Source organism: Pinus tabuliformis, chromosome 9 (genome assembly GCF_031772625.1).
Source record: "Pinus tabuliformis cultivar Carrire ecotype Pingquan chromosome 9, CPIR1, whole genome shotgun sequence".
In the NCBI taxonomy this organism is placed as follows: domain Eukaryota; kingdom Viridiplantae; phylum Streptophyta; class Pinopsida; order Pinales; family Pinaceae; genus Pinus; species Pinus tabuliformis.
The window spans coordinates 1,962,069,866-1,962,097,847 of record NC_142307.1 but is presented as its reverse complement, the minus strand read 5'-3'; the positions used below and the strand labels follow the sequence as shown (position 1 = coordinate 1,962,097,847).

The 27,982-nt window shown below is 35.5% G+C and overlaps 1 protein-coding gene and 1 pseudogene across 3 annotated transcripts in view; both read left to right on the top strand.

Annotated features, from left to right (window-relative positions):
* The window catches only part of LOC149156842 (uncharacterized), a 45,016-nt gene extending 33,961 nt beyond the window's left edge, over positions 1–11,055 (top strand). Inside the window, exons 3-4 of one of the 2 annotated variants that reach the window (XM_089438669.1) lie at positions 10,688–10,735; positions 10,898–11,055. In XM_089438669.1, the coding sequence (XP_089294795.1) occupies positions 10,688–10,735; positions 10,898–11,016 (167 nt within the window). In that variant the 3' untranslated portion in view covers positions 11,017–11,055. The remainder of the gene's footprint in view (positions 1–10,687; positions 10,736–10,897) is intronic. The other variant, XM_089438670.1, reaches the window with a different exon arrangement.
* Positions 11,056–11,626: 571 nt separating this feature from the next.
* Positions 11,627–21,427, top strand: LOC149156841 (uncharacterized; annotated as a pseudogene). The gene is made up of 6 exons (XR_016262371.1): positions 11,627–12,302; positions 12,610–12,890; positions 18,509–18,616; positions 18,743–19,021; positions 20,118–20,261; positions 20,665–21,427. The product of XR_016262371.1 is annotated as an uncharacterized LOC149156841 (transcript).
* Positions 21,428–27,982: the final 6,555 nt, after the last annotated feature.

Below are 27,982 nucleotides of genomic sequence, written 5' to 3'. Positions count from 1 at the left end.
CATAAGGCATTGGTCTCACATATTAATCTAATCTAATCCTTAAAACTTGCTAAATCAACCAAGTGGCTAGGCCATTCAATCATGTCTCCTGGACTTGTTGGTTGCCAACAAGTCTTGCATTCTCATATTCCATAGGGACTATCTCCCATAGCCTGTTGTTGGGAGACAGATAGAACGGAGAGGTCAGGGATTAGAGTGACAGCTCCCGATCTGTGTCGTTGTCGCATCGTGCCTATGCAATTTGAGTGATAATAGGCCTCAAAGAATTCGACCACTGGAAATCAAACTGCCTAAAGCATTTTGGCCCTGGAAAATTAACTTGTCTCACTAGCAAATTGGCCTCGCTTTCTCCCTATATCGTATAATCATTGTGCACTAGAGAAATTTGCCTCCTTGGAAATTCATCCTCCACAATTTTACCCTCTTCTTCAACAACTCAGCCTCCTTGTTTCTTGAACTTGGCCTTCTTGAATTTCTCCTGAAATTCCTTGATGCACTTCTCTGCTCCTTTTGGTCTGTTAACCTGCGTGTATACGCTCCTTTGTGAAGGTGAACCTGCGTATACCTCTCTTTGATCATTAATTCTTTGCTATTGACCTTCTGCACTATGATCTATCATCTAAGTGAGTTGCCATCAAGGACAACACCTGTATCATAATGCCAACAATCTCCCCCTTTGGACTTGATGGCAACAACAACACCAAGTCACTCTCCCCCTTTGACATCAAGGGCAAAGGGCGGACCAAGATATTCTCTCCCTTGATATACTTTATGCTGTCCATACTCCCCCTGAGTACATGCTGAAATCTCTGATTGAGCTCCCCCTTTGTACATGCTGAGATGCACTAAACCGTCCATGCTCCCCCTGAGCATATGCAGAGTCTGCAAAAATATTTCTCAAAAGAATAACATGACTCTACAACTCAACTAAGTGAGTATGACCTTCCTATCACCAATGGCTCATACATACATCAATCTCCCAACCAAGTGGGGATACACCATTTTTAACTCACACCCAACCAAGTGGGGATATACCAAATGTTTATACATGACTCAAATAGAAATTATTACATCATCCTTCCCATGCATAGTGGGGTTACAAATTAGGTCTTTGCATGACCTTTACATCAAATGATATACATGACTTTTATAAAAAAGACCAGCGATCTAAACAAGACCATGATAGTCATCAACAACTATCATACACCATATATGATCTGCACCATAAGCATCTGTCAACAGCATCTGGACCTGTAACCTGCAATACCATTCTCTTGACCAACCAACAATAAGTAGCAAGATGTATCATTTAGCCACATAAGCATCATCACCAAAGACTTTTAACCATTATTCGAAGCATATGCTCCCCTTGAACCTATTCCATCTGTTCACTGTCAGATCTGATCATGCACATATCAGCAAGAAGTATCAAGGCATCATCATCAATCAGATATACATCAAGTTAACTTGTGAGAATCAAAAGCACTTCTAAATAACATCTTATGAATACCAACACATTTCCACACATCATCAGCAGATTGTAGCCATCATCAAACAGAGCAAATAATTGACTGAACCATATCAAACCCTTTTTCCTGAGTTTGTCCCACTGCTTTTCCTCAAACCAACATAAACGCGACTGTGCAGTTTCGAACTCCTGTATATACATGACTTGTCTTCATGGAACTTGCGTATGAGATTTAGAACACTGAAGTTTCACACTTTCAGCTCCCTCTGTGTCTGTCATGTCTGTGTACTCTGTTATGCCACATTTTTCTGATTGTACTTCCTTCTTCTTCCATATCTTCAACTGTGATGATGTTTTCTCCTTTTGGTATGGTGCCCAAAATCTTCTCCTGCATTCCTTTGCTATATGTCCAAGCTTGTTACATGCATAACATCTTACATGTTTCATATTCCTTCTATAACAGTCAATGGCTTTGTGACCAAACATATTGCAAGCAAAAAAATATCCCTTAAAGTACCTGGAACATGATGATCTTTCTATGTGACGGTCTTGAACCATTCTACTTCTGCATCTGGCTGCAACATGTCCAAAATTATGACATACATAACACTCAACATTATTCATTTGAGAAAATAGCCGACTATCACTTCCATAGTTTGGAGTAAAATATTTTCTTTGAAGGATTTCTTTCCTTGGTTGTTGATGGGGTTGACCTCTTATCTCCTTGTTGAGCATTTCAGGTTTTGCATTAGAGTTCCTTGCCTCACCCTGTGAGCTAGATTCACCTTCAACAGATTCATAAAAACCAAGGTCAGTTTTGATAGCAAGAGACCTTTGACTACAAAGAATATTATCCAAAATTTTAGTACTATCTTGAAATCGTAACAGTTTATATTTTTCTTGTAATTTACCTTTTAAGATATTTACCTCAACTTGATATTGCTCTTCCTTTTCAAGATGTTGCTTCTTCAATATTTCTTCAGCCTTTCTTCCTTCTTCCACTTGTTGCCTTAATTTGAGAATCTCATTTTCTTGTTCTTTATTTGCTTGAGGTAGTTCTTCATTCTGCTTAATTTTTAATGATATCACTTCATCCTGCAACATTTGACGTACTTTGAAGGCACACTCCAACTGAGCTTTTAATCTGGCAACTTCTTCTTGGAGGGCACACTCCCTTTTGTTACATAGATCTTGTTGATCTATGATTTTATCTGATGCTTCATTTGCTTGTTCATCTTCAATTTGAGGTGATTTAGAATCTGAATACTTGATTCCACCTAGCTGTCTTCTTCTTCTGACGCGCTTTCTTTCCCATTGTTTTATGGATCTCCTTCAAGCGATCAAGCTTCTACCAAAGGACCTGCTCTGATACCAATTGTTGGAAATAATACTAAGAGGGGGGTGAATCAGTATTAGCAAATCAATAACTTTTTCATTTCCATAATCAGATTCATATACGCTACTTCAGATAAGAGAACTCGCGTGTACACGCAATTGTGATTAATGCAACTAGCGTATATCCAGTAAACTTATGATTCAGTTAATTCATCATATGTTGATCTTTAATCAGTGCATCAGAACTTCATTAACCATATAAACAGTAACCAGGTGCAGTAAAAACAGAACAGATCATCACACATAAGAAACACACATGAACACCATGATATAAGGTGGAAACCCAATGCGGGACAAAAACCACCTGCTGCCGTCTTCTTTTAATATAAGAAAAACCTATTTACAATCTTGTATTGGCGCAGACTCATACCAGTATGCAGGCACCCACCTGCAGAAGGCTACAACCTTCTCTCGTTCTCCAGCTACTACTGGAAGGGAGCTACAACCCCCTGGCTCTTGTACTAGCCGATATATTTACTAGTACGTAGGCGCCGGCCTACAGAAGGCTACAACCCTCTCTCGTTTTCCAGCTGCTACTGGAAGGGAGCTCCAACCCCCTGGCTCTTGTACTGGCCGATATGTTTACCAGTACGTAGGTGCCGGCCTACTGAAGGTTCCAACCTTCACTCTTCTCAGACTGGATACTCCTGGAACACAACATCATAATTTGAAGGCCACGTTTCATAAATTTTCAGACTGGATACTTCTGGAACACAACATCATAATTTGAAGGCCACGTTTCATCCAATTTTCATACTGGACCCATCAACAACATTGAAGCTCAAAATCAATCACCACTGCAATACAACCATTGCATCAACCAATCATTAAATTCTGAATCACCCAACACTGAATCACTGAAGACCTGTCACCAAAACACAGAGCAGAACCCAGAACTCTGCAACAACCACTAGAACCATCTGCACATTCAGATATCATATTTCATAATGTATACACTACTCTAATGAACCAAACCAGCGTGTATACGCGCTTTTACCAAAGCGAATAGATCTGCAAATATTAACTCATAACTTTGCAGCTATTTTAGACATCAATCATACCCAGATCATAACATTTATAGAATAAACATGCGTTAGTAATTCAGATATAGTTTATCCATGATCAAACCACATAATGATAATACATTCCAAGCCTTAAGATCCCGATCCATCATTCATCATCATCCACATAGGTGCATCCTTAGTTCAAATCAAGCAAAGCATCACAAACCCATAACCTGCATACTGGATCTCCCACTTCATCAGATATTCAATACTTACACACCTTGGCTTAATGATCTTCTCCTCCTTTTATAGTTTTAGGCATTTCTCAATACCATGGACCAAAACCACTTAGGACCAATACCTTGGACCAAATACCTAGGGTCAATACCTCGGACCAGATACCTTGGACCAATACCATGGATCAAAATACCATGGACCAAATACCTCGGACCAAAACATAGTTTTCCAACATGTACGTGCTTTCCCTCTTGTGAAAGTGCGTGTGTACGTTATATGCTCCTTTTGGTCTATTAACCCGCGTGTATACGCTCCTTTGTCAAGGTAAACCTGCGTATACCTCTCTCTGATCATTAATTCTTTGCTATTGACCTTCTGCACTATGATCTATCATCTGAGTGAGTTGCCATCAAGGACAACACCTGTATCATAATGCCAACACTCCTCACTTCTCTTCAGTGTAGTTGAGCATTTTTCTCTAGAGAAAATCGCTTCCTCCACTTGTATGTGTCTTCACCTCTCCCTTGAGCTTATTTTATAATTCATTAAGCCAAAATCCCTAACTCCAATCTCATAAGTGATTAATGGCTAGGATTAAATCCTAAGCCTCACTTGAGAAGTTGAGATTATATCTAAGCCTCGTAAATAATTTTATTATTTATTCTTAGAACTTTGGCGTAATAGTCCACAATAATTAATTAGATTAATTATTGTACTTTTCGTAAATTAACATTAGGAAAGAAATCATAATATCACTTACTCCACCAAGCAAACACTTAAAGAGGAAATCAAATATCTACTATACATGTTAAGACACCAATCCTATGTAGAAGGCCTTCAAAAGCTACAAAAACTTCAACACTCATCCCTAATTAATGGCTTAAAATTGCATGTAAAATAATAATTGCGCTGAGAGGCGCTCTACAACCCAGTATAGCGGTGATGTGTAGGTGTAATGTAAGAAAGTGTGTCAACATTTTTACATGTCGACTTAATAAGTTGAATTTATTAATATGTCCAATTTATAATAAGTAAAGGATTGGTAAACATTTACATGTCGGTTAAAAGTTTAAAAGTAATATAGAGGCCACTGTGAGTGAGATATAGTAGTGTCCATAAAAAGTTAAAAGTAATAAAAATAATAAAATTCAATTTGTTACATTGTAATTTTGTTTTTATTAATAAAATTATGAATAACGTTTTAGATAAAAAAACCATAATAAACATATTACATTAAATGTTTAACATATAAGTAGCGACAATAAGTTAAGATCCATTTTACCTTATAAAATAGAATAATGATTTTGTAACCATATTTAAAATTAATTAATAAGCACATAAAAACTTTAATACTTGCAATTTAACAATATGTTTAAACATGGATATTCACACCTACTTTGCCATAGATATTATTAACTTGTAAACAGGGTTTGTTGCAATGCGATGGGCCAAAACCATGGATCATCAATACAACATACCCAAAAACCATCTCTTATTTCACAATCAAAATATTTTATTTGAATTTAATTTTATAACATTTTTTGATTAAATCTAAAAGAAAAAACATTATAATTACTTTTGAGATCTACCTACACCTCTATCACATCAAAATATAAGATATAAATAGTGGTTATAAATTAAGATCCATTTTACCATATAAATTAAAATAATGATTTTGCAACCATATTTATAAATTTCATTAATAAGCACATAAAAACTTAACACTTACAATATAACAAGATTTCCAAAAACCATCTCATTTCACAATCAAAATAATACTTACAATATAACAAGATTTTTAACCATGGATACTCACCCCACTTTACCATGGATATTATTAACCATACCATACCATGGGCCAATACCATGGCTCATCAATACCACATGCCCAAAAACCATCTCTCATTTCACAATCAAAATATTTTATAAATATATATATTTTTAAAATTTAATTTTATTACATTTTTGGGTTGAGAAACAGTGTCCATCCTAGTATGGAAGAAATGTTGTAATGTCTAAACATTTTGACCCGCTCAAATTATCTAAAAATAAAAATGAAAATAAAAAATAAAATTATTAATTAAAAGATTTTGACTCAGTGAAATTACATAAAAATAAAAATTAAACTAAAAAAATAAAATTAATAATTAAACCAACCTAGATCCATCTTAACTCCAGATCTATCAAGCTCCAAGAGAGATCAAATCTCTCGAGGTGCAAACGTTTCTTCAAGTTTTGCACTTAGAAAAGAGGTTTTAATCTGTAGTTAAGATGGATCTTGACCATTCTAACCACAAAGATCTTGATTGACCATTATGGTTGATCATGGTTGACCATGGTTGATCTTGGTTTATCATGGTTGATTGTGGTAGACCATGGTATTGTTGATCATGGTTGAACATGGTTCACTGTGGTAGACCATCGTTGACCTTGGTTAACCACGGTTGATGATGTTCAACCATTCTAATCATGTTGATCTTGGTTGACCTTCGTTGACCATGGTTGACCATTCTAACCATATAGATCTTGACCATTATGGTCGATCATGGTTGATCGTGGTTGACCATGGTTGATCATGGTTGACTAGGGATGACCTTGGTTGGCCATGTTCGACCATTCTAACCATGTTGATCTTATGACAAAGCCTTAGAGGTTGCCCTCATTCACTTTATCCACACTTTGCTTAATCCGTCCTCTAGTCTCATACTACAAGAAAACCTTACTTTCCTGCAAACACCATGTACCAAGCCTCACACAGCCGGTTTTGCTCTCTTATATTGGACCCTCAGTTTTGCACTCAGAAAAGAGTTTTTCACCTCGAGAGATTTGATCCCTCTCAGCGCTTGATAGATCTGAAGTTAAGATGGATTTCGACTGGTTTCACCTTTCCAATTGAATGCAATGCAATGTCTAATCCTAGGACAATAAGGTCTAAGGTAAATAATGTTGAAAAATGTAGATTTTGTTGTAACTTAACCCTATTGTACGCTAGAAAACATACAAAACATAAAAATAAAATTTTAGGATTTTATTTTATAATTTTATGGGATTGACGCAATAAAATGGGCTAGTGCCTTTCTCATTCGAAGGCTAATGGAGTTTGAGGCTAGAAATCTATGGAAGAGGATTCATGGAAGTAATTTCAAGGAGAGAGAGCAAGCTACACGTAGGTTTCTCAATTCCTTAAACCTTAGCATCCTTTTATCTTATTTGGAAATTAAATGGGAGGAAGCTACACTTGCGTTCTTCAAGAGAAACTTGATGATGTTAGAGCCACAAAACATTCAAGAACACTTTGGTGAAAATTTCATCAAAAGCTTGATTCTTCAACAAATACAAGATGGAGAACATACTTATTATAGAAGAACACAAAATCACCATTGAATCACCATTAATCATTTAAGAGAGAGAACCATCCAACCACATTAGCCTCCCTAAGACAAATTTGCTCATTTAATTCTCCATAGCAACCAAGAGAGATAAGACAAGCTAATGCGCACTACTCTCCAAGTGTGTGTGATAATGATCCAAGGACAAATCGACTTTCCTTTATTTATATGAGGGCAATGAAGTGGATTCTATTTAAAATTCTATTTAAAATTAGACTAAAATCCCTAAAAATAATATTAAATGTGATTAAAAGTTGGATAGGTTACAAGTTGACTCCCAAAGATAGCTAAATCAATGGTAAAACATAAAAATTAGCCTTTTCTCCCCCAAATGTGATCTAAATTTCCTCGAAGGTTGATGTCATCTTCCAAAAGGTGTCTCTCTCATCAAAAGGTGCGATGGATGAGTCAAGGGGATGCATCTCATCCCAAAAGTCACAACTCCTCATCAAAAGGTGTCTAATCATCAAGCAAGGCTCCCTGAACAAGATGTCATCATCAAAATAGCCCACGTCATCAATCCAAGCCACATGAAAGGGAGGTCATGGAGCTAGGGCATGATGTCATCATGCAAAGTAGTGTACTCCAAAGGGGTCTCAAGTCATCATCATCAAATCAGCTTAGAAATAGGGCAACATCCATTAAGAAGGTGCAATGCCAACATGGGGGTGTCTTGTCATCTCTGAGGTACATCAACTCTTTAAGCAACGCCCTAGCTTTGTTGTGCAACGTTTCAAGTCCTAGAGGGACAAAAGAGTGTCATCAATTGTGCTGAAGGCATCCTAAGGTCGACGTTCCTCAAAAAGTGGTCAACGTCTTGACTCTAATGCCTAGTGGAGTCATCAAGTGGGGTTGGATGTCCTCTTTGAAGTGTTGGAGAAGCATCATACAATCCTTGAATGGATGGCAATTGTACCCAGGAGCAAACATTTAACACGTACTCACAAAATCAAGTGAGATCAACATCATAGGTGCACAAACCATAAGAATAACAAAGTGGGTCATATTTAATGTAAAAGGCATTAAGGTACCTCACACAAGCATCATCCTTCAAATTTCTTCCTATCTTATGATTTGTAAACAAGTTACCATACTTAGATATGGGAGGGTTATCATAAGGCCTTATTGGGTGCTTCCAAGTGAGTAGGCTAGATGAAGAGCACTAACCAGAAAGTGTATGAAAGGCATATGAGGCTAACTATCTGTGGGTCATGATAGTGCTGCTGGCTGGCAAGGTGAAGCATCAGGATAATTTTTTCTCCTAGGGGTCACCCACATCGGTTGGTGAAATGTATCATTTGAATAAAATGCAATTCCATACTTATCTCTCAATTTGGGTGCAATCCAACACTAAGGTTTGTAGTGGACTACATGGTTTATCCAATATCCATTCTTGACTCTTTTGAGAGAGAAACTTGGTTAACCCCATATGCTCAATGAAAAGACGCTACTTTCTGGTCCTCTCATTATCTTTCATACTCTGAATTTTACCAAAACCATTTTGCCTAGATTTACTCTTCATATCACCTTGAGCCTCATTGCCCTAAATCCTAGCAATCTTAACCTCTGAAAGCCCCCTTGAGCCAGAGGAGAGCTGGCGTGAAGTGCAGAAGAGGGTTGGTGAGATGACAATGGCCCCCTATTATTTTTACTTGGATAGCACTAAAGTTTTTTGACTTTATCTCAAGAAGTACGAGTTTATTTGATAACAGGCCCATTTCTCATATCTTTGCCCCCTTACTCAAGGCTGTCTTGCTATAATAGAAAGCCAAATCAAGTTGGTATGATGCAGTACCTAAGCAAGCTGGTCACCCTGTGTTCTTATCTAGATAGCTTGATATCCCATTAAGTGATCAGATCTGTTATTTTAATGTGCATGGTTTACTTTTTGCCACCATATTTTATGCATAATTTTTAAGTTGATATTATGAATATTTTCTTCCTGGTTTAGCAAAGAAGGAAGCTCTTTAAAAATATTTTTCCACTGAAAACCTTGCTGGCAAACTGAAGGAATGCTTTCCCACATTTGTGGATGGAATCTGTAGTAAACCTGTTGGTGTAGAGTCTAGACTAGTGTGCCTCACCCAAGGGGGATTCAAACCAGGCACCTGCTGGCATGGAACTACTAGCTAAATGCCTAGCAACATTGGAAACAGCCGATTGATCTAACCCTTTGGGCTGGCAAATGAGCAAGCTGTAGGAATCAGTGTTGCGAACATCTCGATAACATCCTGATTTTTGGCCTAGCCGATCTTTGCTGATTTTTACCGAGATTTTGATGGTATCTTAATTTTGCCAATGTTTGCCAATTTTTACTGATATTTTCCCGATTTTACGATTTTTTGGTTTTCCGAACCCTTGCCGATTTTATCCCGATGCCAAAGTTTGCAACATTGGTAGGAATAGCCTAGATGATTATGCATGTCTATGGTAGAGATCAGATTTTTGTGATTGCTATCTACATTATAATTATACTGTTACTGTGGTTATACTCTGTGGCTTTTGCTGAAGCTCTAATGTAACAAGCTGGCATGAGTTAAGTTTAGGAAAATGTAACAGCTAGTGAATATGATCCGACCGTAGCATTTTTTTTTTTCTGAAATTTTAACATCTCATGGTGAGAACAAAATGAATTCCATTTTTCTATTTTTCTGATTGCTTTGAACCTGCATTAGAAAAAGGGTACAGATTAACCTTACTCTATATTTTCTATTTTACTTCAGCAAAACAATTATTACCATCCACAGAAATTACCCGGCTTTATAGATCCACAGGTCTTTGAAGACAAAAAAGTCTCGATTTTACATTTGAGGAAAGATGTTGTGTGTCCATTTCATTATCCTTTGTGAGCTCATGTTGTTTCCATCCATCCCAATCCTGTTTTGTATTCCTTGGTGGAGTTCCAAAGTTTTTCTTCTTCTCTTATTCTTTATATATGTTTGTGCAGGTAGTTTGAATGTGCCATATATATTGTTTATGTTTCTTTCGAACTGATGCTGAGTTATAAAAGTTTCATAGCATGATTTTGAAAACAATTTAATGATGCCTTGATGTGCTCTTTTTGTGCAATATTGTAATATAAGATACCTTTTCAAATTATGAAATTTCTTCGATTAAGGCTTTTCCTTTTTCTTCTTCTTGAGAATGCATCTTATATTGCATCATACACAATATTTACATCAAGCAGTATGCAGTGTGCAACGATCACATGCCAGTCCTTTCACGTGACATATACTACAAAGGTCGACATGTCAGCCTGAGCACCGAACTCTCTCTTGGTCAATGCAGTTTGAATGCTGTCGCTGTGTCTTCTTATTCAGTATTTTGCAATGTGTTTGATAGCAATGGTTTTGCATCCTTTTTCCTTTTTACTTGTGCTGATATGTTTGGTATATGTTGACTAGGGGGCAAGCTCACTATAGGAAGCCATCAAGTATCTCCAAGTCAGACCATTGATGGTAATGCTTCAGAACTTGTTTTTGCTGGTGGTTTAAGGAGACTTGTTGACTGTCTTATAGAATAATGGGATTTTGATGAATATGAAAATGAGGATGATATTGGCTATATCCAGAAGTCTGTAGAAGATGAGGCTTGTACCTTGGCTCATGAGATAGATTATCTCAACAATAATGTTCAAAGGAGATATGAACATGGGATGACTCGCAATCAGGAGGATAATCATGTTAAAAAAGATCAAGAAGAAAACCAATCCTTAGTAAAAAACTTGTACTTCTTGAGGGGACAATCAAATGATATTGAACCAAAAGCTGTATCACAAGATTTGTTTGGATTGTGTACTGCCAATCTCTATGGAAAGAGAGATTATAGTGGTTTGGCAGATCGTCATGATGGGCAGACAGTTGGAGATGAGGAAACAAACTTAATGCCAGAAGTAATGAGTGGCAAAGTTTTGCTATGCAGAGCAATGGAGTCAAAATGTTGTGCAGTGAGGAAATCCCCAGTAATGATCAACAACCTAGGGAAAATGTTTTTTGGGTTGATGATAACCAACATCAGTTTGTGAGATCTACCTATATTGAGAACTGTGATATAGAAGATGCGGGTATTTATTTGAAGGGAAGTTTTGTTATGTGGGGTAGTGAAGTTGGTATTCATAGATTTAAACATGATAAATATGACAAGAGTAGTAGTTCTCAAAGCAGTCTGGATAGAGCTGAAGAAGTTCAGGAAAGGCAGGAGCCCAAAAATGATAAAATGGTTAGGTATGAATCTGATTCTTGGAGAGACCATACGACTATTTATGAGCATCAAGCTGGAAAAAGTGATTCAGAGCAAGTATTCATTAAAGATGTTCTCAAAGAGAGGCATAATGAACTGTATAGTCAAAATCCTTACAGTAGATCCCTTGATTTTGAAGGTTTCTCATTTCCATATCCTTCTGACACAGGTGATGTGGAGGAATTCAAGATAGAACACGAGAAATCCCCTTGGTCAACTAACGCGAGTTCAATAGTTTTTGAGGGTGCAAATGATTATCACCGCACCATGATTGGGCATGATGTTCATACCCCATTGAGACAGAAGAGCAATGAATCTTCACCTATTGCCAGCCAAAGAGATGGAGACCTGCTTAATACGGCATGCACTATGCACTTGACCACATCCACACAAGAGAGCACACAGAGAATAACAAATAAGTGGGATATTTTCAATGATATTGATGATGGAGATGTAGGAGTGATAGAGGATGAAGAAGCCACAAATTTGTAGGAATAGGTTCAACAAATCAAAGCACATGAAAATGAATTTTGAAACATTTGATCTCCAGATTGTGCATAGAAGAAATAGGTATTTCTCACCAACTGAACGTGTACTAATTGATTCAAGTCTTATACTCATAAAGCTATACTGTAACTATTTCTATCGTTAGAAAGTTATTGGTTCTCATATTGCTTCCACTGTTCTTCTTGTCAAGTACTGTACTTGTGAGAGTCTATTGTAAAAGTGTCACACTGACGACTTTACATTCTCTGACTATATGAAGTATTTGAGGATAACTTAAAGACTATCAGAGATCTCTTTTGCATATTCACTTCTAGTTGATATTTGTATTACTTCTGATTGATATTTTAAGTTATGTTTCTTCTTATCGCAGAACTGGTTTTGAGGAAGATAAAAACTATCATGTAGCCTTTAAACTCAGTGATTGCTGGACACTACCATGTAATTGAGAAACTGGGCTCTGCAGCCTTTAGCAATGCTGTACAAGCTCGTGATTTACACACGGGCATGGATGTCTGTTTGAAAATCATAAAGAATAACAAGGAGTTTTTTGATCAAAGTCTTGATGAAATCAAACTTCTTAGATTCGTAAACAGGCATGACCCGGCTGATAAGTACCACATATTACGTCTGTACAACTACTTCTACTATCATGTAAGTTGATCTATATGCTGCTCAGTGGAGTTGCTTCTATTAGTTTGCAATTTATTTTGTGCTCGTCTTATTGACTGAGCTATGAACGATATAAAGATGCCTACTAGTTGTCTTGTCATATTTTGATTTTGGTTGGTTGACCTTACATAAGCTTCAATGAACAAATAAACCGGAAAATAGTTGAAGGTAAAATTAGATCCTATATTTCTCAATAAATAGTTTCAAAATTCAAATATTGCATTCCACAAAATGGGATGCTTTGTACAAGAACTATAATAGATGTCTGGCTACGTGCAACATTGGCAATGGTATTCTTCTTTCAGTTTTCAGTTACATGGAAGAAACCTTTCTTTCTTGGTGCCTTTTTATATGTCAACATTTTAGCTCTTAATAAAGATTGGTCAGGCTACCTGCCTATTACAAGAGTGCTGATTCCAGATTACAAGGGGCATTTTATTATTCTTAAAGTATTCCAAATTTTGCTGGGACTTGAAATCTAGGGTATGACACTGTTGTAGGAGTTTTGTAATAGTTACAGAATACATATATCTTTTAAATTTTTAATTATTCTTTGGCTATATTTATGTAATGATTTATAATTTTATATGTTTTCTGCCCTTTCACCTGTATGTCACCATACAACAGACTATACAATGAGACAAAATACAAAATTAGGGTTAACATCTGCCTCTACTATTCTTATGCATCCTACTTAAGTAATAGTAAAGTGTTGGTTTTCTCAGGTGGATTCTGATTCTTTTGCTGGTACTGATGTATGCCATAGGTGATAGAGAAAGTGTTGTTGCTTTGTTAACTTTCTTCATTTAAACCATTTTTTGGATTTACTTATATCCTTGATATATTTGTTTTGTGTCTTCCTTCACTCTTTCATTCCCCACCTCCACATGCTCTTTTGCCTTAGGTTATCATGCAAACTTTTTTCCCATTGTATCAAAACCTAAAAGGAATTAGAAGTAAATCAGGTGGTGTTGTTAGGGAAGAAAGGGGGCTTTCTTCCAAAAGGAAAGCCACTATAGGCATAATCTTATAAATGTATAACATGCAACTACGTGAAGATATAAATAATGAAGTTGCAAGATTTTCATATGCTAATGGCATTTGCTTCAATATTTCTGTTCTCCTTTTTGTACGGAGATTGTTAAGGAAGGCCGTAGTTTAGGGGCCTTCATACAGAAAACTCCCCACCCTGCCAGAAAAAAACAAACAAACAACTTTATTGTTGCAAAATAAGTATCCAAGCTTAGCTTCCAATTGGAACAGATAAGATAAAATTGGCCAAGAGCAAGGTGTTCCATTATTATAGATGGGTGCAGATATATTAGTCAACTACCATCATCAATATTATTATTGCAAATTCAACAGGTCCATTCTTTCTTTGAGTTAATGATTGATAAATCCCTTTCCCTCCTCTGTCGGTCACCTAGGTAGCTATTGATGTTGCACATGCTCCTAAGTTAGCCAAGCTATTGGTTCAGAGTAGGTACAAACATAATTAATGGACCCTATGTTGTGTGCATGCATTAAACAATGTGCTCAGGGAAATTGACAGTATATCATAGGAATTAGAAATAGTGATGTTGCTGGGTATGTGCAGATGTGCATGTTCTCCCACCTCACCTCCTTATCTGTGTACAGCTATGTTGCATGAGTTTCTGAAACGTAGGAACATTGGGAACTTGGGTACGGGTGTCAGGAATGGTTAGAGGTTTCCCCAAAATATACACGAAACGGCTAATCAGGAGCGGTAATATTATATAATAAAAAAATTAAATATATAAAAATAAAAAATATTTTTTTAATTATATAACTTATATAATAATCAAAATTAATATTGAATCAAAATATTCAAATATTAAAATCAATTTAAATATATAATCTCTCATATATAAATATATTCTTTAGGTGTCTCTCTCCCTCAGTGTTTTCCTTTTATATATATAAAATATTAAAATGTCAAGTTCATTATGACACATGACAAGTCTTTGAAACAATCTAGCTTAAAAATACAAAGGAACAATTTTACATATGTTTCTCTAGTTATTCTTAAGAGAAAAAGTAAAGCAACTCTAATGTTTAAGCATTGACTACCACATACAATATGCACACAATCTTCTACGATATATATACATAAACATCAAAAGAAATACTCATCAATATGACATCCCAGATGTCACCCTTATATCGAGGAGCCATACTCTTCCTTAACCCATCAAGAGATTGCTCCAGTATCTCAATTAAGAATGTTGGTGTTAAGGATGTCTTTGGCCTTTCTTCCTGCGAAGGTTTCAACTTAGGCTTATGTTTTGTGGGTAGTTCAACATATTTCTCTACAGAATTTGTACTCTCCAACCCTAGGGGAATGCTGTAACTCCAAAAAAAATAGTCTTCAAAGCTCCCGGAACTTTCCCAAGCTCCCATTGCAGCTCCTGCTGAAAAGGGAATGTTCCCATACAGTTCCAAAGCTCCCGGGAGCGCGGGAACCATTGGAACGGGTTTCCCAACTCTTGGGAACGGTTCCCGTGTAACAAAGGTGTACAGTTCTCACATAAAAAAGGAATTTCTCAAGTCCACATATAGAAGATATGCCAGTTACTTTTATTGGTGCTTGAGATCCAACGTTTATTGTAGTCCATGGTTGCAAGCACTGATTGGTCTAGATGGGCACTGCTCCAGTAAATGAGAAGAAGAGCATGAAGCAAAGGGTGTTGAACTACTATTAGTGGGTAGATGGCAGGTACTTAGTGATATGAAGTCCAATTCTAGAGGTATTCAATATGTAGAGTTAGATGCAGATTCTTGTTGTTTTCAAGAGATTTATTTGAACTTTGACAACATGTTGGGTTGGGTTAGGCTTACCATTTGTTATAAGGACCCTAAATTGGATTTTTACACCGTAGATTCAAATTATGATCTAGAGGAGGTGGGACTGTGTGAGCAAACCACCGGACATGGTTGCCTATGTTCTTCATCCTAAATGGTATGTGCAAAAGCCTCAGAATGTGCTTACCATTGATGAGTTAGAGGTGGAGGGATTAGAGCCACTATTGTGAACATGCTTATGGTTAATGAGGGCATGATTCATTGCCAACAGTTTCTTTATGTGCATAACATAGTGGCCCCTTCAACACATTGGACGCAAAGAGGATTAATTTACCATAGCCTAGGAGTACTTGATTTGTTATTGGAGGGTTGGTGGGGATCTTGTTGCAAAGTTCTGTCCACTTGCTATTTGATCGCCATCTCAGATTGCTAGTTCCTTTGTGGATGAGAGGAACCAGTCCACTTATAGCCTCATATGTGCCATTAAGAGGAACAAACATCTCTCTAGGAAAGCAAAGAGACTAGTTGTAGTTCACAATTCCCTGTATCTCTAGTATCATAAGACACTTGAGTGTCTAAAGGTACCAACAACATGATGGGATGTTGACCTAAGAAAGGCCTTACACATAGATGAGGGAGATGGAGAGTTGCAGCAGGTATTAGTTAGGGTGCCATTGAGCATCTTTGATGAGCCAAAAGAGTTTGGCAGTGACACTGATGGTGGTTTGATTGAAGATGCCGCATAACTATTGGAGTGCATGGAAATATAAGACTGAGCACAAGCTATTCAATACTTAAGCCTAACTGCTCTTTTTCTTTTTATTTCTTCACTATCATGCATTATCATTGATAGTTTATGTATCTAAGATTATATTAAATACTGAATTTTGTTATTTGAAGCTTTTATATCATGTCATATTGTGACATATCTAGCATGGTTGCATCATTGTTTGGTTTTGTGAATGTATGGATTGACCTATTTCAGTTTCAAACTTGATGTAGCAATGTTTTAATTTATGTCTAATCATAGCCAGTGCTGCAAACATCTCTTATTTCTCCCAATTTTTTATTTTTACCCGAGTTTTCAGAGTTTTTTCAGGTCCAAGTTTATGCTTGCCAAATTTCCCCAATTTTGTTGATTTCTCAAATTGATAATCGTAGCCAATTTTTTGTCAAGGCTCAATACCGAGTTTTGCAACACTGATCATAACTCATCAATAATAAAATGATTAAAATTTGATAATTTGCACGATTCAGTTTCCTGATTGTGATTCAGAGTATGCTCTGTGAGAGGATACATGGATTGATCTATTTCAGTTTCAAACTTGATGTAGCAATGTTTTAATTTATGTCTAATCATAGCCAGTGCCGCAAACATCTCTTATTTCCCCCAATTTTTTATTTTTACCTGAGTTTTCAGAGTTTTTTCAGGTCCAAGTTTATGCTTGCCAAATTTCCCCAATTTTGTTGATTTCTCGAATTGATAATCCTAGCCAATTTTTTGTCAAGGCTCAATACCGAGTTTTGCAACACTGATCATAACTCATCTATAATAAAATGATTAAAAGCTGATAATTTGCACGATTCAGTTTCCTGATTGTGATTCAGAGTATGTTCTGTGAGAGGATACATGGAGATATCGATGCTTATGCCAACATTTCAAGCCTTCAACTGAAGCTCATCATTAGGATGATCATTTTTGTCCTGATGATGAGCTTCAGTTGAAGGCTTGAAACATTGACATAAGCATGTATATCGCTGTGTCTCTTATCGCAGAGCAAACTCCATATCCCAATCAAGCAATACAAATGATTATTTTAATGTTTCCAATATTGTTTCTATATTCAGCAAAGGGGGTCTGAAGGGGTCCCCTGTGTCCCAGACTTTGCCATCCCTTGCACTGCCACCTTAAATTGTGGGGGTCTCTTTGGGAATCCCCTGAAACCTGTTCCGTTGTCCCTTATCTGACCATCCTCTGACTGCTGTGAAACATAATTGGACATAGAAAACCTCCAAACAAAATTTCTAACAGACAAAACTGTGCTTTAAAAATGATGAGATGTGGAACTAGGTAATGAATTGTACCTCAAATGAATTTCTGAAATCTAGCCATCCTAGAAGGTGAAATTGATATTATAAATAATAATATAGTTCACACTCTGTTGATGAGTACCAGACCATGTATAAGCATGATATAGGCTTGACTCTGACTTCTCCTTATCAGATTTGGAGGTTGAGGGGCTCAGGAAAATATGACAGCAAGATGTGGGGTGGCCTCCATCCAAACTACTAGTTCATATCCTTCCACCTGATTCTTTGAAAGGATGTAAAATCAGTTATCCTAACCTTAATATGAAATGTGCAAGCAATACGACAACTTTTTCATGCATATTGATTTACACCAAGAGAGAATCAACTTCATACTGGTGAGTCGGTGACTGAAATGTTTGATGTTGCATTGTTCTGAAATTACAAAGACTTAGGGCTGGAGAACTCACCTGACCCATTTACTGAAATTTAAATCAATTTTGAAAATTGAAGGTGAAGAAAAGAAGCTGAATCAAAATCCCTTTTGATATGCTTTCCTCATAAGCAACAAGACCATGTAGCCTCATTTTGTGCACTTCATTAAAAACCCTCAATTGAATGGTTAGCAGTTACATTTTGTAATCATTGTTATCTTCTGTGAGCATCGTCTTTGCTTTTTATAAATCCTAGTTATGTTCTCCTTGAAATTCATCTATTGTTCTCACTGGTTATGACTTTTGTTTTTACAGGAACACTTGTTCATTGTTTGTGAACTTTTGAAAGCAAACTTGTATGAGTTCAATAAGTTCAATAGAGAGTCTGGAGGAGAGCTGTATTTTACAATGCCAAGAATACAGGTTGGCAAATGCTGTCAACTATTGTACTTTTGTTCTGTTGATTTTTTTTTCCCTTTGTACAATGTGAATGTACTCTGCTTAACATGTGCATTACTTGAGTCTTGGACAATATCTTTTTTGATGCAGTCAATTGCTATTCAGTGTTTGGAGGCATTGCAGTTCTTACATAATCTTGGTCTTATTCATTGTGATCTGAAGCCTGAGAACATTCTTGTGAAAAGCTACAGTAGGTGTGAGGTGAAGGTTATCGATCTTGGTAGTAGCTGTTTCGAAACAGATCATCTTTGCCCATATGTGCAGTCCCGATCATATCGTGCACCAGAGGTTATACTTGGGCTTCCATATGATAAGAGGATAGATATATGGTCACTTGGCTGCATCCTTGCGGAGCTTTGCTCAGGCAATGTAAGATGTTATATTGCTAGTTCACCAGTGGACATTTCTTCTTTATAAATTTTCATTTAAGAAAATCAGTTAGTGGTGACATCTTTGTTATAATAATCAGATAATGGAATAATCTTGAGTAGTGAATTTCTAACTTTTGTAGCCTTTCCAAGATGTTGAGAAAATGAGTTAAAGAACCAACGTTGAGGATTAACACATCTTTTTGGCTTTTTCTCTACTTTTAAGTGCATATCTGCATTGTTTGTATTCTAATCTCATTGTTTAGGAGGATGCTAAGATTCATGGAGGATTCTCATGAAAACTTGTCCTTTGGTGTTGATCTGAATGTATTGCATGACTTCTATTTTTTTTTTTTTTTTCCTATCTTAATCCAAGATATTTCTCATAACTGATTTTTTCAGAAATTTTCTTCTTTGGGCTTAAGTATATATTTTATTTCCATTTTACTTGTCATTGGTATTATCTGAATGTATTCTACGATTTTCAATTGCTTTGGTGTTGATCCCAGGCATTTCTCATAACTGATTTTTTCATAAATATTTTTATTCGGGCTTAAGTCTACATTTGATTTCCGTTTTACTTGACACAAGAGGTAAGGGGGCCATTAGGTATGCATATGCGATAAGTACACAGGTTTGCAGTCAAATATTATATCTTTATTTCTTCCTTCTGTAATTTGGTTTTACTGAACTGGGCATTCATAGCAATTTGAAGAGAACATTTTATGAGTATTGCCAGTTATTTGTTTGTGAAAACATAGAAAGAAGGTAAAGGAGAGATTGAAACTTCTATAGTTCAGTGGTTACAACTCTCTTTTAAAGGACCTTAGTTTTGACTGTCTTGTCATGTACGATAACTAAATTCCATCAAGATAAGTCCAAAATGGCTAAAATCTCACATAGTCCCTTATTTATCCTCTTGCTTGAGTGAAAAGAAATTTTAAGGGACAGATCAGAAGCATGTTTATTCTTAAATCAGGAACTAATCGTGTTTGTATAATGAATATTAATATTGTTGAGGATTTTCAGTTTCAATTTGAAGTGCGGTCATTTGTTATAGATTACTGATTTGTTGTAAAAAATCAATTCTGTTGCAGGTTCTTTTTGAAAATGAATCCTCAGCAACCCTGTTAGCTAGGATAATTGGAACAGTTGGGCCAATAGAAGCAGAGATGCTTGATATGGGGCGTGATACACACAAGTATTTCACAAAAGACTACGTACTTTATGAACAAAACAAGGTATTTTTCTTCTCGCCACGAAGGTTATTGTTTGTTTCAAAGCCGTAAGAAAACTAATCATTCTAAACTCTAATCCATGAAGATAGAAGAGATTTCCCTTAATTAGAGAAAAAAGGACACTTCTATGATCTATCTATGATGCAGGGATTCAGGTTTACACTCATCTATAAATATAAGCAGTTACCAAGTTGAGAGATATGTAATAAACGATGCCAAGTTGACTTAATTGAAAAAAAATGTTGAGATGGATAAATATTAAAATGTTTTAGGTTTACTTATTGCTTGCTAAATTGGAATATTAGTTGGTTGGATGTACACAAAAACCTTTTATTGTTAGCAATTGAAAGTAATATTTGTTCGTCATCATTGGAAGTGACCCATTAGATATATCTTAAATTTTCAGGATACAAACAGAGTCGAGTTTTTGATGCCTAAAAAAACCTCATTGAGGCACCGATTGTCAATGGGAGATGAAGGATTTATTGATTTTGTTTCATATCTTCTTGAAATAAATCCAAAGAAACGGCCAACGGCAAGTGAGGCATTACAGCATCCCTGGCTTTCCTATCCTTACGAGCCTATCTCATCATGAGCCTATATTCATGATTTGAATCTCTTATACAGGAGATTTTCAAAGATTCTTCAGCGGTGGCATCTAGCTGAATTTCTCTGAAAGTACTTACTACTTTTGGAAGATTTCTTCCAAACAGAATGATGTATCGAAGAATGAATTGTAATGTATTGCTGGATTGCTAGATCTACCAACTAGAGGAACACATATACATAGCAGAAACAAGTATCTATATTGTCACAGTACTGGCTTCAACGCTTTGTATTACCTATCCTGATTCCGTAGTTGATATTTTTATTTACATCATTAGCAGTTACGGACTTAGCATTTCATAAAATGATTTAGCCTATTCATTTCCTCTCTCCATGCAATAACCAAGGAGTTAGTTTTTATTAGTTTCAGAAAAGTATTATTTTGCCTGTAATAAATTTTATTTATATTTTTCTGGAGCACAATTACTCTGGAATACAGTACCTGTATGATCGGCATCAAAGCTGTACAGATATTTGTAATTCATACATTTTGAACGTGTATATAATTGAAGTTTGATGTGCCCAGCAATGCAAAGTGAATGAGCATACATTTTGAACGCGTATGTAATTGAGGTTTGATATTTCCAGCTATGCACAGTGAATGAGCAAATATTCAATGTAAATAGATGTTCCTTTTTTCGATGTCCAAATCAATTTAGAAATATTTTTCCATTGCTGTAACATTTTCTGTTAAAGGAATGTGACAGACCTTTTCAATCACCTTTCAATGTATCCAGACTCATGTTTACAGAAATTACCAGATTGAAATGCTAACCCATGCGGAAGGTTGTAGTTTTCTCACACCAGGTTGCCACCGTTAGCACCCTACCGCCCCATTATTGAGAAACTACAAAAGGAGATAAACTGCAGGAAAGAAACAATTAACATTCAAGAAATATGGCATCCATACTGGCCTATTCTATGGGAGGTGAGGGGCAGCTTCCCAGACATATATGGTAATGCTCAGTCCGTCTGAAATTCTAGATCACCTCCCTAGCACAAAATATGGATATCAAGGATACACCACAGAGTACACAGAAGATGCCAATTGTTTTAAGTTACAATTGACTTTTAAATCTGCTCTTCAGTAGTGAATTAGCATAGATTCATTTCACTTTCGTTTTAACTTTTAAATTCGTTATTCATTAGTGAATTAGCATAGGATCATTTCACTTAGGATTTATTAAACATTAAAGAGGGATACAAAAATTGAGGATAAAACTTGTGTTCCCTTTCCAGTTAGTATAATAAAGATGTCAAGTGGATAATGTTTACATCACCGTATGTACGAAAAAATCCCTATATTTATGAAAGAGAGAAATTTGATATATACACTTAATATAAAAACTACTATATAAAGAAATAAAAATAGTGATATCAAATTTAGATATAAATAAAAATAATGCAAAAATGATATTTTACTTAGGAATAGTGTTACAATGTAATATAACACTAAATAAAAGTGACATTTTTACATATCTATATCTACATAAGTAGATATAAGTTTATTGAGTTGAGTGAGACTACAATGAACCTAGATTCAATTTAAATAATAAAAAGATTTAGAACTCAATGGATTCAATCTTTTTAGATACTTGACATATAATTTTAAGGTGGTTGCTTAGCAAAACATTGAATTGATATATGAAACCCCTTGTCTGTAGAACACAAGAACTCATAGTGATTTGACTGCTTAGTTTATATAGATAAATAGATAGATAATGGTTTTTTTTAAACATTTCAGACTTCAACTCTTATTTATTTATTTAGATACATTAAATAAATAGATATGAAACATTGCATTAATCTAAATTGTCAAATGCACTTTACTTCCTAGCCTTGATATTTCATTACAAATCATAATAATATGTAATTGTTTTAACATGTATCTTAAAATATGACTTATATGACATGTTTTAGACATGCTTCTTTTAGGGATGATATATTTCACATGTTGAAAGTGGAGGTGAAATATATAATGCCACCAAAATTCATATAAAGTTTTTAAATTAATTATGAATTTAAAAATCCACATTGAAATTTGATATAAAAAATGAAAATGAAATCCAAAAAATGAAAAAGCCATGTTATGATCATATTAAAATGGTGCCAAAAAAAATTGCCCTTTGGTGTTACCCCTTATTTGGAACACTCATCCCAAGTGTAAAAAAATTCTTCAATTCTGATGTCACGAATGATCTATGAGAGTGTTCTCTAGCCCATTTTTTTTCATAGGGAACTAGGGAGTTATGTGTGTTGGCACTTTATAATTGCCATCTATGTTGTAATTCATATTATGTGTGGTATATATGTTGTACTAGGGACTTCATATTTATCTAAATAGAGATTATTGTAGAAATGCACCGATTCAAGTTGCCTGGATAAAAAAATTTAAACCTTGGCATAATGTGTTTGTTTGTCTAGTAGTAATGAAGTAGAAAATGATGAGTGGATTGACTCATACAACCTTAAATTTTCCGAAGTTGAAGTCTGTAAATTTTGTATAGGTGTGCAAGTGTGTGGTTTATAAAAGGCTTGCAATAAAAAATCAGGATTGTGTTTACAAGTTTATACATTCGTAATAACTTGAAGCTAAGTCAATTTAAAATTGTTATGGAAATTTTAAAATGTGAATATAAAAAATTTGGAGTCTATGACATTATGATATTATTGGGTCCATTTATGTTGAAAGTTATAAATGTTGAATCTAGGATGATGAAAAGTTTGCTAAATATTGAGGTAATTGGGCATACTAGACACTGAAGCTTTAGAAGTAGGAACATCACGAGTTGAGAGAGTTTGTTAGTTAATAGTTTCAGTAGAAATATTTATTAAAGTCAGATTATACTGAAGTCAATTATAGTTTATATCATGACAATGAAGTGTTAATTAAGTTTGGCAATCTAGTGTCATGGGTTGTCTTATTGGACATGGTCAACATTCCATCAAGAGAACACCATTTTTTATTCGTGAAACACACCAATGTAACCAAATAAACAATTAAATTCACATGAATAGATCAAGAAGAATTGCATACTCCAGTTAAAAGTAATAATGATTGGTTGGTGAAAGTAGTGTGTAGTTTTTGTTGGTATTGAGATTCACAAGAGATAATAATAGAATCAAATAGATTCAACACATACCCTAATCTGCAATAAAGATAAAAATAATCAATAATGAGATAATGTAACACTTGAAGATATTTCACATAGGAGTGCAACCCTAGAGAGAGACAACACCTTAAGAACAAGTGCACTAGATAGAACAAGTCCAAGCATAAGAGAGAGTGAAACACTTGATAGATGCCATTAGGAAACCTAGTTTCAAGAAACCCGGTTTCAAGAATGAAAGAATCACATGAATGAAAAATACTAGTGAGAGTGGGTGTATAATAATCCAACTTAAAGGTAGGGCACTTTCCCTAGTAGGGTTTTGAGTCTACATGTACAAGATTAGTCGTAACAAAACCTACAAACTAAGTCACATGACTAGGACACAAGATAGATACGAGTGTTTGTCTCATGGTAAATAGATCCTTGGAACATGACTATTATAAATATTACAATTACAAAATAGACATAAAGAGGTAGATGCTTCAACTTCATTGGCTTAGAGACACTTCTTCACATGCTCCGACTATGTTACCTAGGGGGCCCAATAAATGGCCCTTAACTCAGTGGTAGGAGCTCTTGAATTAAGTGTGGCAAAAATTACATGTCCATAAACAATGTTGTCTCCCAACCATTTCTTTGTACCCTAGTCTTCTAGTTACATATTTTCACACATTTTTTTTAATCTTGAGTGAGCTTTCTTGTTGTTGCAATGTCACGTGAAGAGACATTTCCAATAAATGGAGCACTAACAATTGTGGATGAAGTTAGAGAAGGGGAGCAACACCAACAGACATTGTTTCCTTCCCTTTGACCTTTAGTGACAACTATTCATGATTGGGCCATGATTTCTTCAGTAAGAACGAAGAATAATGTTGTTGGTGAATGATATACTCCATGAAAAAATTGGAAACTTAACCTGCTCCAATCTAATGTAAATCTTGCCAAGAGATTGTTTTGTCCTTACTTACAAGCTCTTTATGGGTAAATAACAATGCATTAATGAAGAGAGGAAGAGAGAAAGCACATTTCTAGGATTTTTAAGCATTAGAATCCACTTTTAGGCACAAAGTCTAACTTGTTGGGACATGAAATGACCATGCATTAGGCATGTATTGATCACTATAGATGTACATCACAATATATCGAATGTGAGGGAACAATGTGTTCCATTCATGCCTTTGACATGTGGATGTGCCCTTTGAACCCGGTGGACATGTTTGATACCTTAGCCTACAAATATAATAATGATAAAATGTAAGTTCGATCATGGCCAGAGGTGAAGATGACACTCATGTTTTTAACATCCCTTGTAATTTGAATGGGGGGCATGGAGAGAATGCATTACACACACACCCTATTAATGTTGAACATGCGTCACAAAGAGAAGACAATAAATATCACCAACCTTGAACACCATATCTCTCCCTCTAATGTCTAGCAGAATCTTTGGCGACATTGACAGTGAGTGTTGACATTGTAGTGAAGTGCGAATGGTGGATTAAGCTTTAGTTCAACATGTTTGTCCTCAACCTTGGGGAGAAAGGCCTATCATGCATGGGGCTTCTAAGGATGCTCCTATTGGCCTTTTAGTGCAAGAAATTCAACAATGGCTACAAGTGTAGATAAGGCCCACTTGTGCATAGGCCATGACCTAGCTAAAGAAAGAGGAGGTGGATCAAACTAATCAATGAAGAAGTCTTTTGCATCGTCATTCAGTACTATAGAAGTGCTAGAAGAAGCATTCATTTTAAGAGGAGTTTTCTACAGGATTGAAATTAGACAACTCATGAATAAGGTCCTTCTCATCATCATCATTTTTCCACCTCATCACTATAGTAAGAGTGTTTGAGAAAACACTTGTAGCATGAAGAAGACCGACACAAAAATGTGAAGAAGAAAGATACATTGAAACATGTTGAGAATAATTTGCAAGGAGATGTGGGAAAGATATTGGTGGATCATGAGAAGGAACTTCATAAAAGATAACATCTCCATCATCAATCAACTTGTCAGTGGAAGCATCATAAAGATGATATGCCTTGTGAACTTCATTATAGCCCACCATAATGTAGAAACGATTTTAGGTTTTGATTTCTTTCATGTTTCACTATGACCATCGAGCCATGCACTTGTCCAAGAATGATGAAATGTGAAATTGATGGTTTGTTTTGATACAATTTCTCATATCGAGTCCTAGATTGAAAAACACAAGTAGGTGTTTGATTGATGATGTGGGTTTCATAGACAACCACTTCTCCATAGAATTTAAGCCCCATTTGCTTCATTAAGAGAATTTTGAGGTAAAAAATGGGCCTCAAAACAAAAAATGTACTAACAAAATTAACTTTAAAAGAACGAGTAGGATTCAAGGTGATGATGTCATCCCCAAGAGAAAATATTTTGGAGGGAAAAGAAGATTTTTTTTTTTTTAATTGTATTTTTTACTTATCACCTTGTAGGTTCACTCAAATTTCAAGAGTAGACACTTGTTGGATGCGGAATTAAATTCCACATCCAATGAGTACCCACGTTACATACTTATGAGTAGATCCACATCGAAAAAATTTGGAAGTACATGAAAAAAGTGGTTGTGTTGAACATGTTTTTTTCATGTATTTCCAATTTTTTTCAATGTGGATCTACTCAGAAGTACGAAAAGTGGCTTCTCATTGGACATGGAATTTAATTTCACATCCAATGGGTGTCTACTCTTGAAATTTGAGCGAACATATAAGGAGATAAGTAGAGAATACAATAAAAAAATAGTTTTGTTTTGTTTTTAATTCATGAGTCTTATTTTATTACTTTAGCTATTATTTTATTATTTTCCTCAGGAGGCCCATTTTAGACCTCAAAATTCCCCTAATGGTAGTGAAAAATGCACTAATCTATCTTTATAATATCTCTATTCCTTTGTTCAACTACTCCATTCCATTTTGGAGTGTCAGGTACGGTCCTTTGCCAAGAAATGGCTTGAAAAATGACAAATATTTTGAAATCTATGTTAAAATATTGTCCTCACTTATTTTTGTCCTTGATTTTCCACTAATGATTTAAATTCTTTGAATTTCTCTAAAACATTATCCTTGGATTGGATGGTGTATATCTCAAAGCAAGGGGGAAGGTCATCAATTATCTATATTCAAAATCCTATGGCCAAATAATTTACTAACATAGATCTTAATGCAAAATAATGTAAACTGCAAATAAAAAGCTATAATAACTTGTTTCACACAAATAATGATTATGGTTTCTTTAGCAAGTCTATGTTAACATAATTGTGTAGTACAATCACATATACTCACTTAACACAAGAGATACCCCAAAGAAACTTGAACTCGGAAAACCCTAGCATTGAAATGACTATCTTGCTCCAATTATTATGGTGGTTTTATCATTACAAGGCTCTATGGTTATAAACACAAGAACTACAATGTGCAGTGCGAATGCAACAATCATTATAATGAGATTTCTTTTACAAACCAGTGAATTGGACCTTGAAGAGAGTTTGGAGTCTTGCTTGAAATTTTTTTAATTGACTTTTCGGGCTAAGTATCACAACCCATCTTCAGGAGATTCATGGAAGAATTATACCTTGTCTAAGTTGATCTCTTCAACCTCTACAAAAAGTTCAAACCTATTGTCAACCACACTTATGGATGATCTTCTATTTCACATGTACCATGTGTACTAGCAAAATCTCCAATCCAACCCTCAAAAGGCTTCCTAGGATAACCCCCCTTCCATTGCAAATTTGTCCTTTTATTCTTGCTTTCTTGTGTATGTGGAAGGCCAATAACCTTCCCAATTGTTTCTAGAACCATGCATTGAGCTTCAGTGTATGTGGAAGGCCAACGCTCTTCCCAACTATTTCTAGAACCGTGCACCCAACTTTAGTCATAGTATCCCACCAATTATGTTGTGCTTTGTGTTTTGCACTATTTGGGAAAGCATTGGGCCTTTCTTGGACTACAAAGGCATCTTGTGATTGGTCAAAGGGTCCAC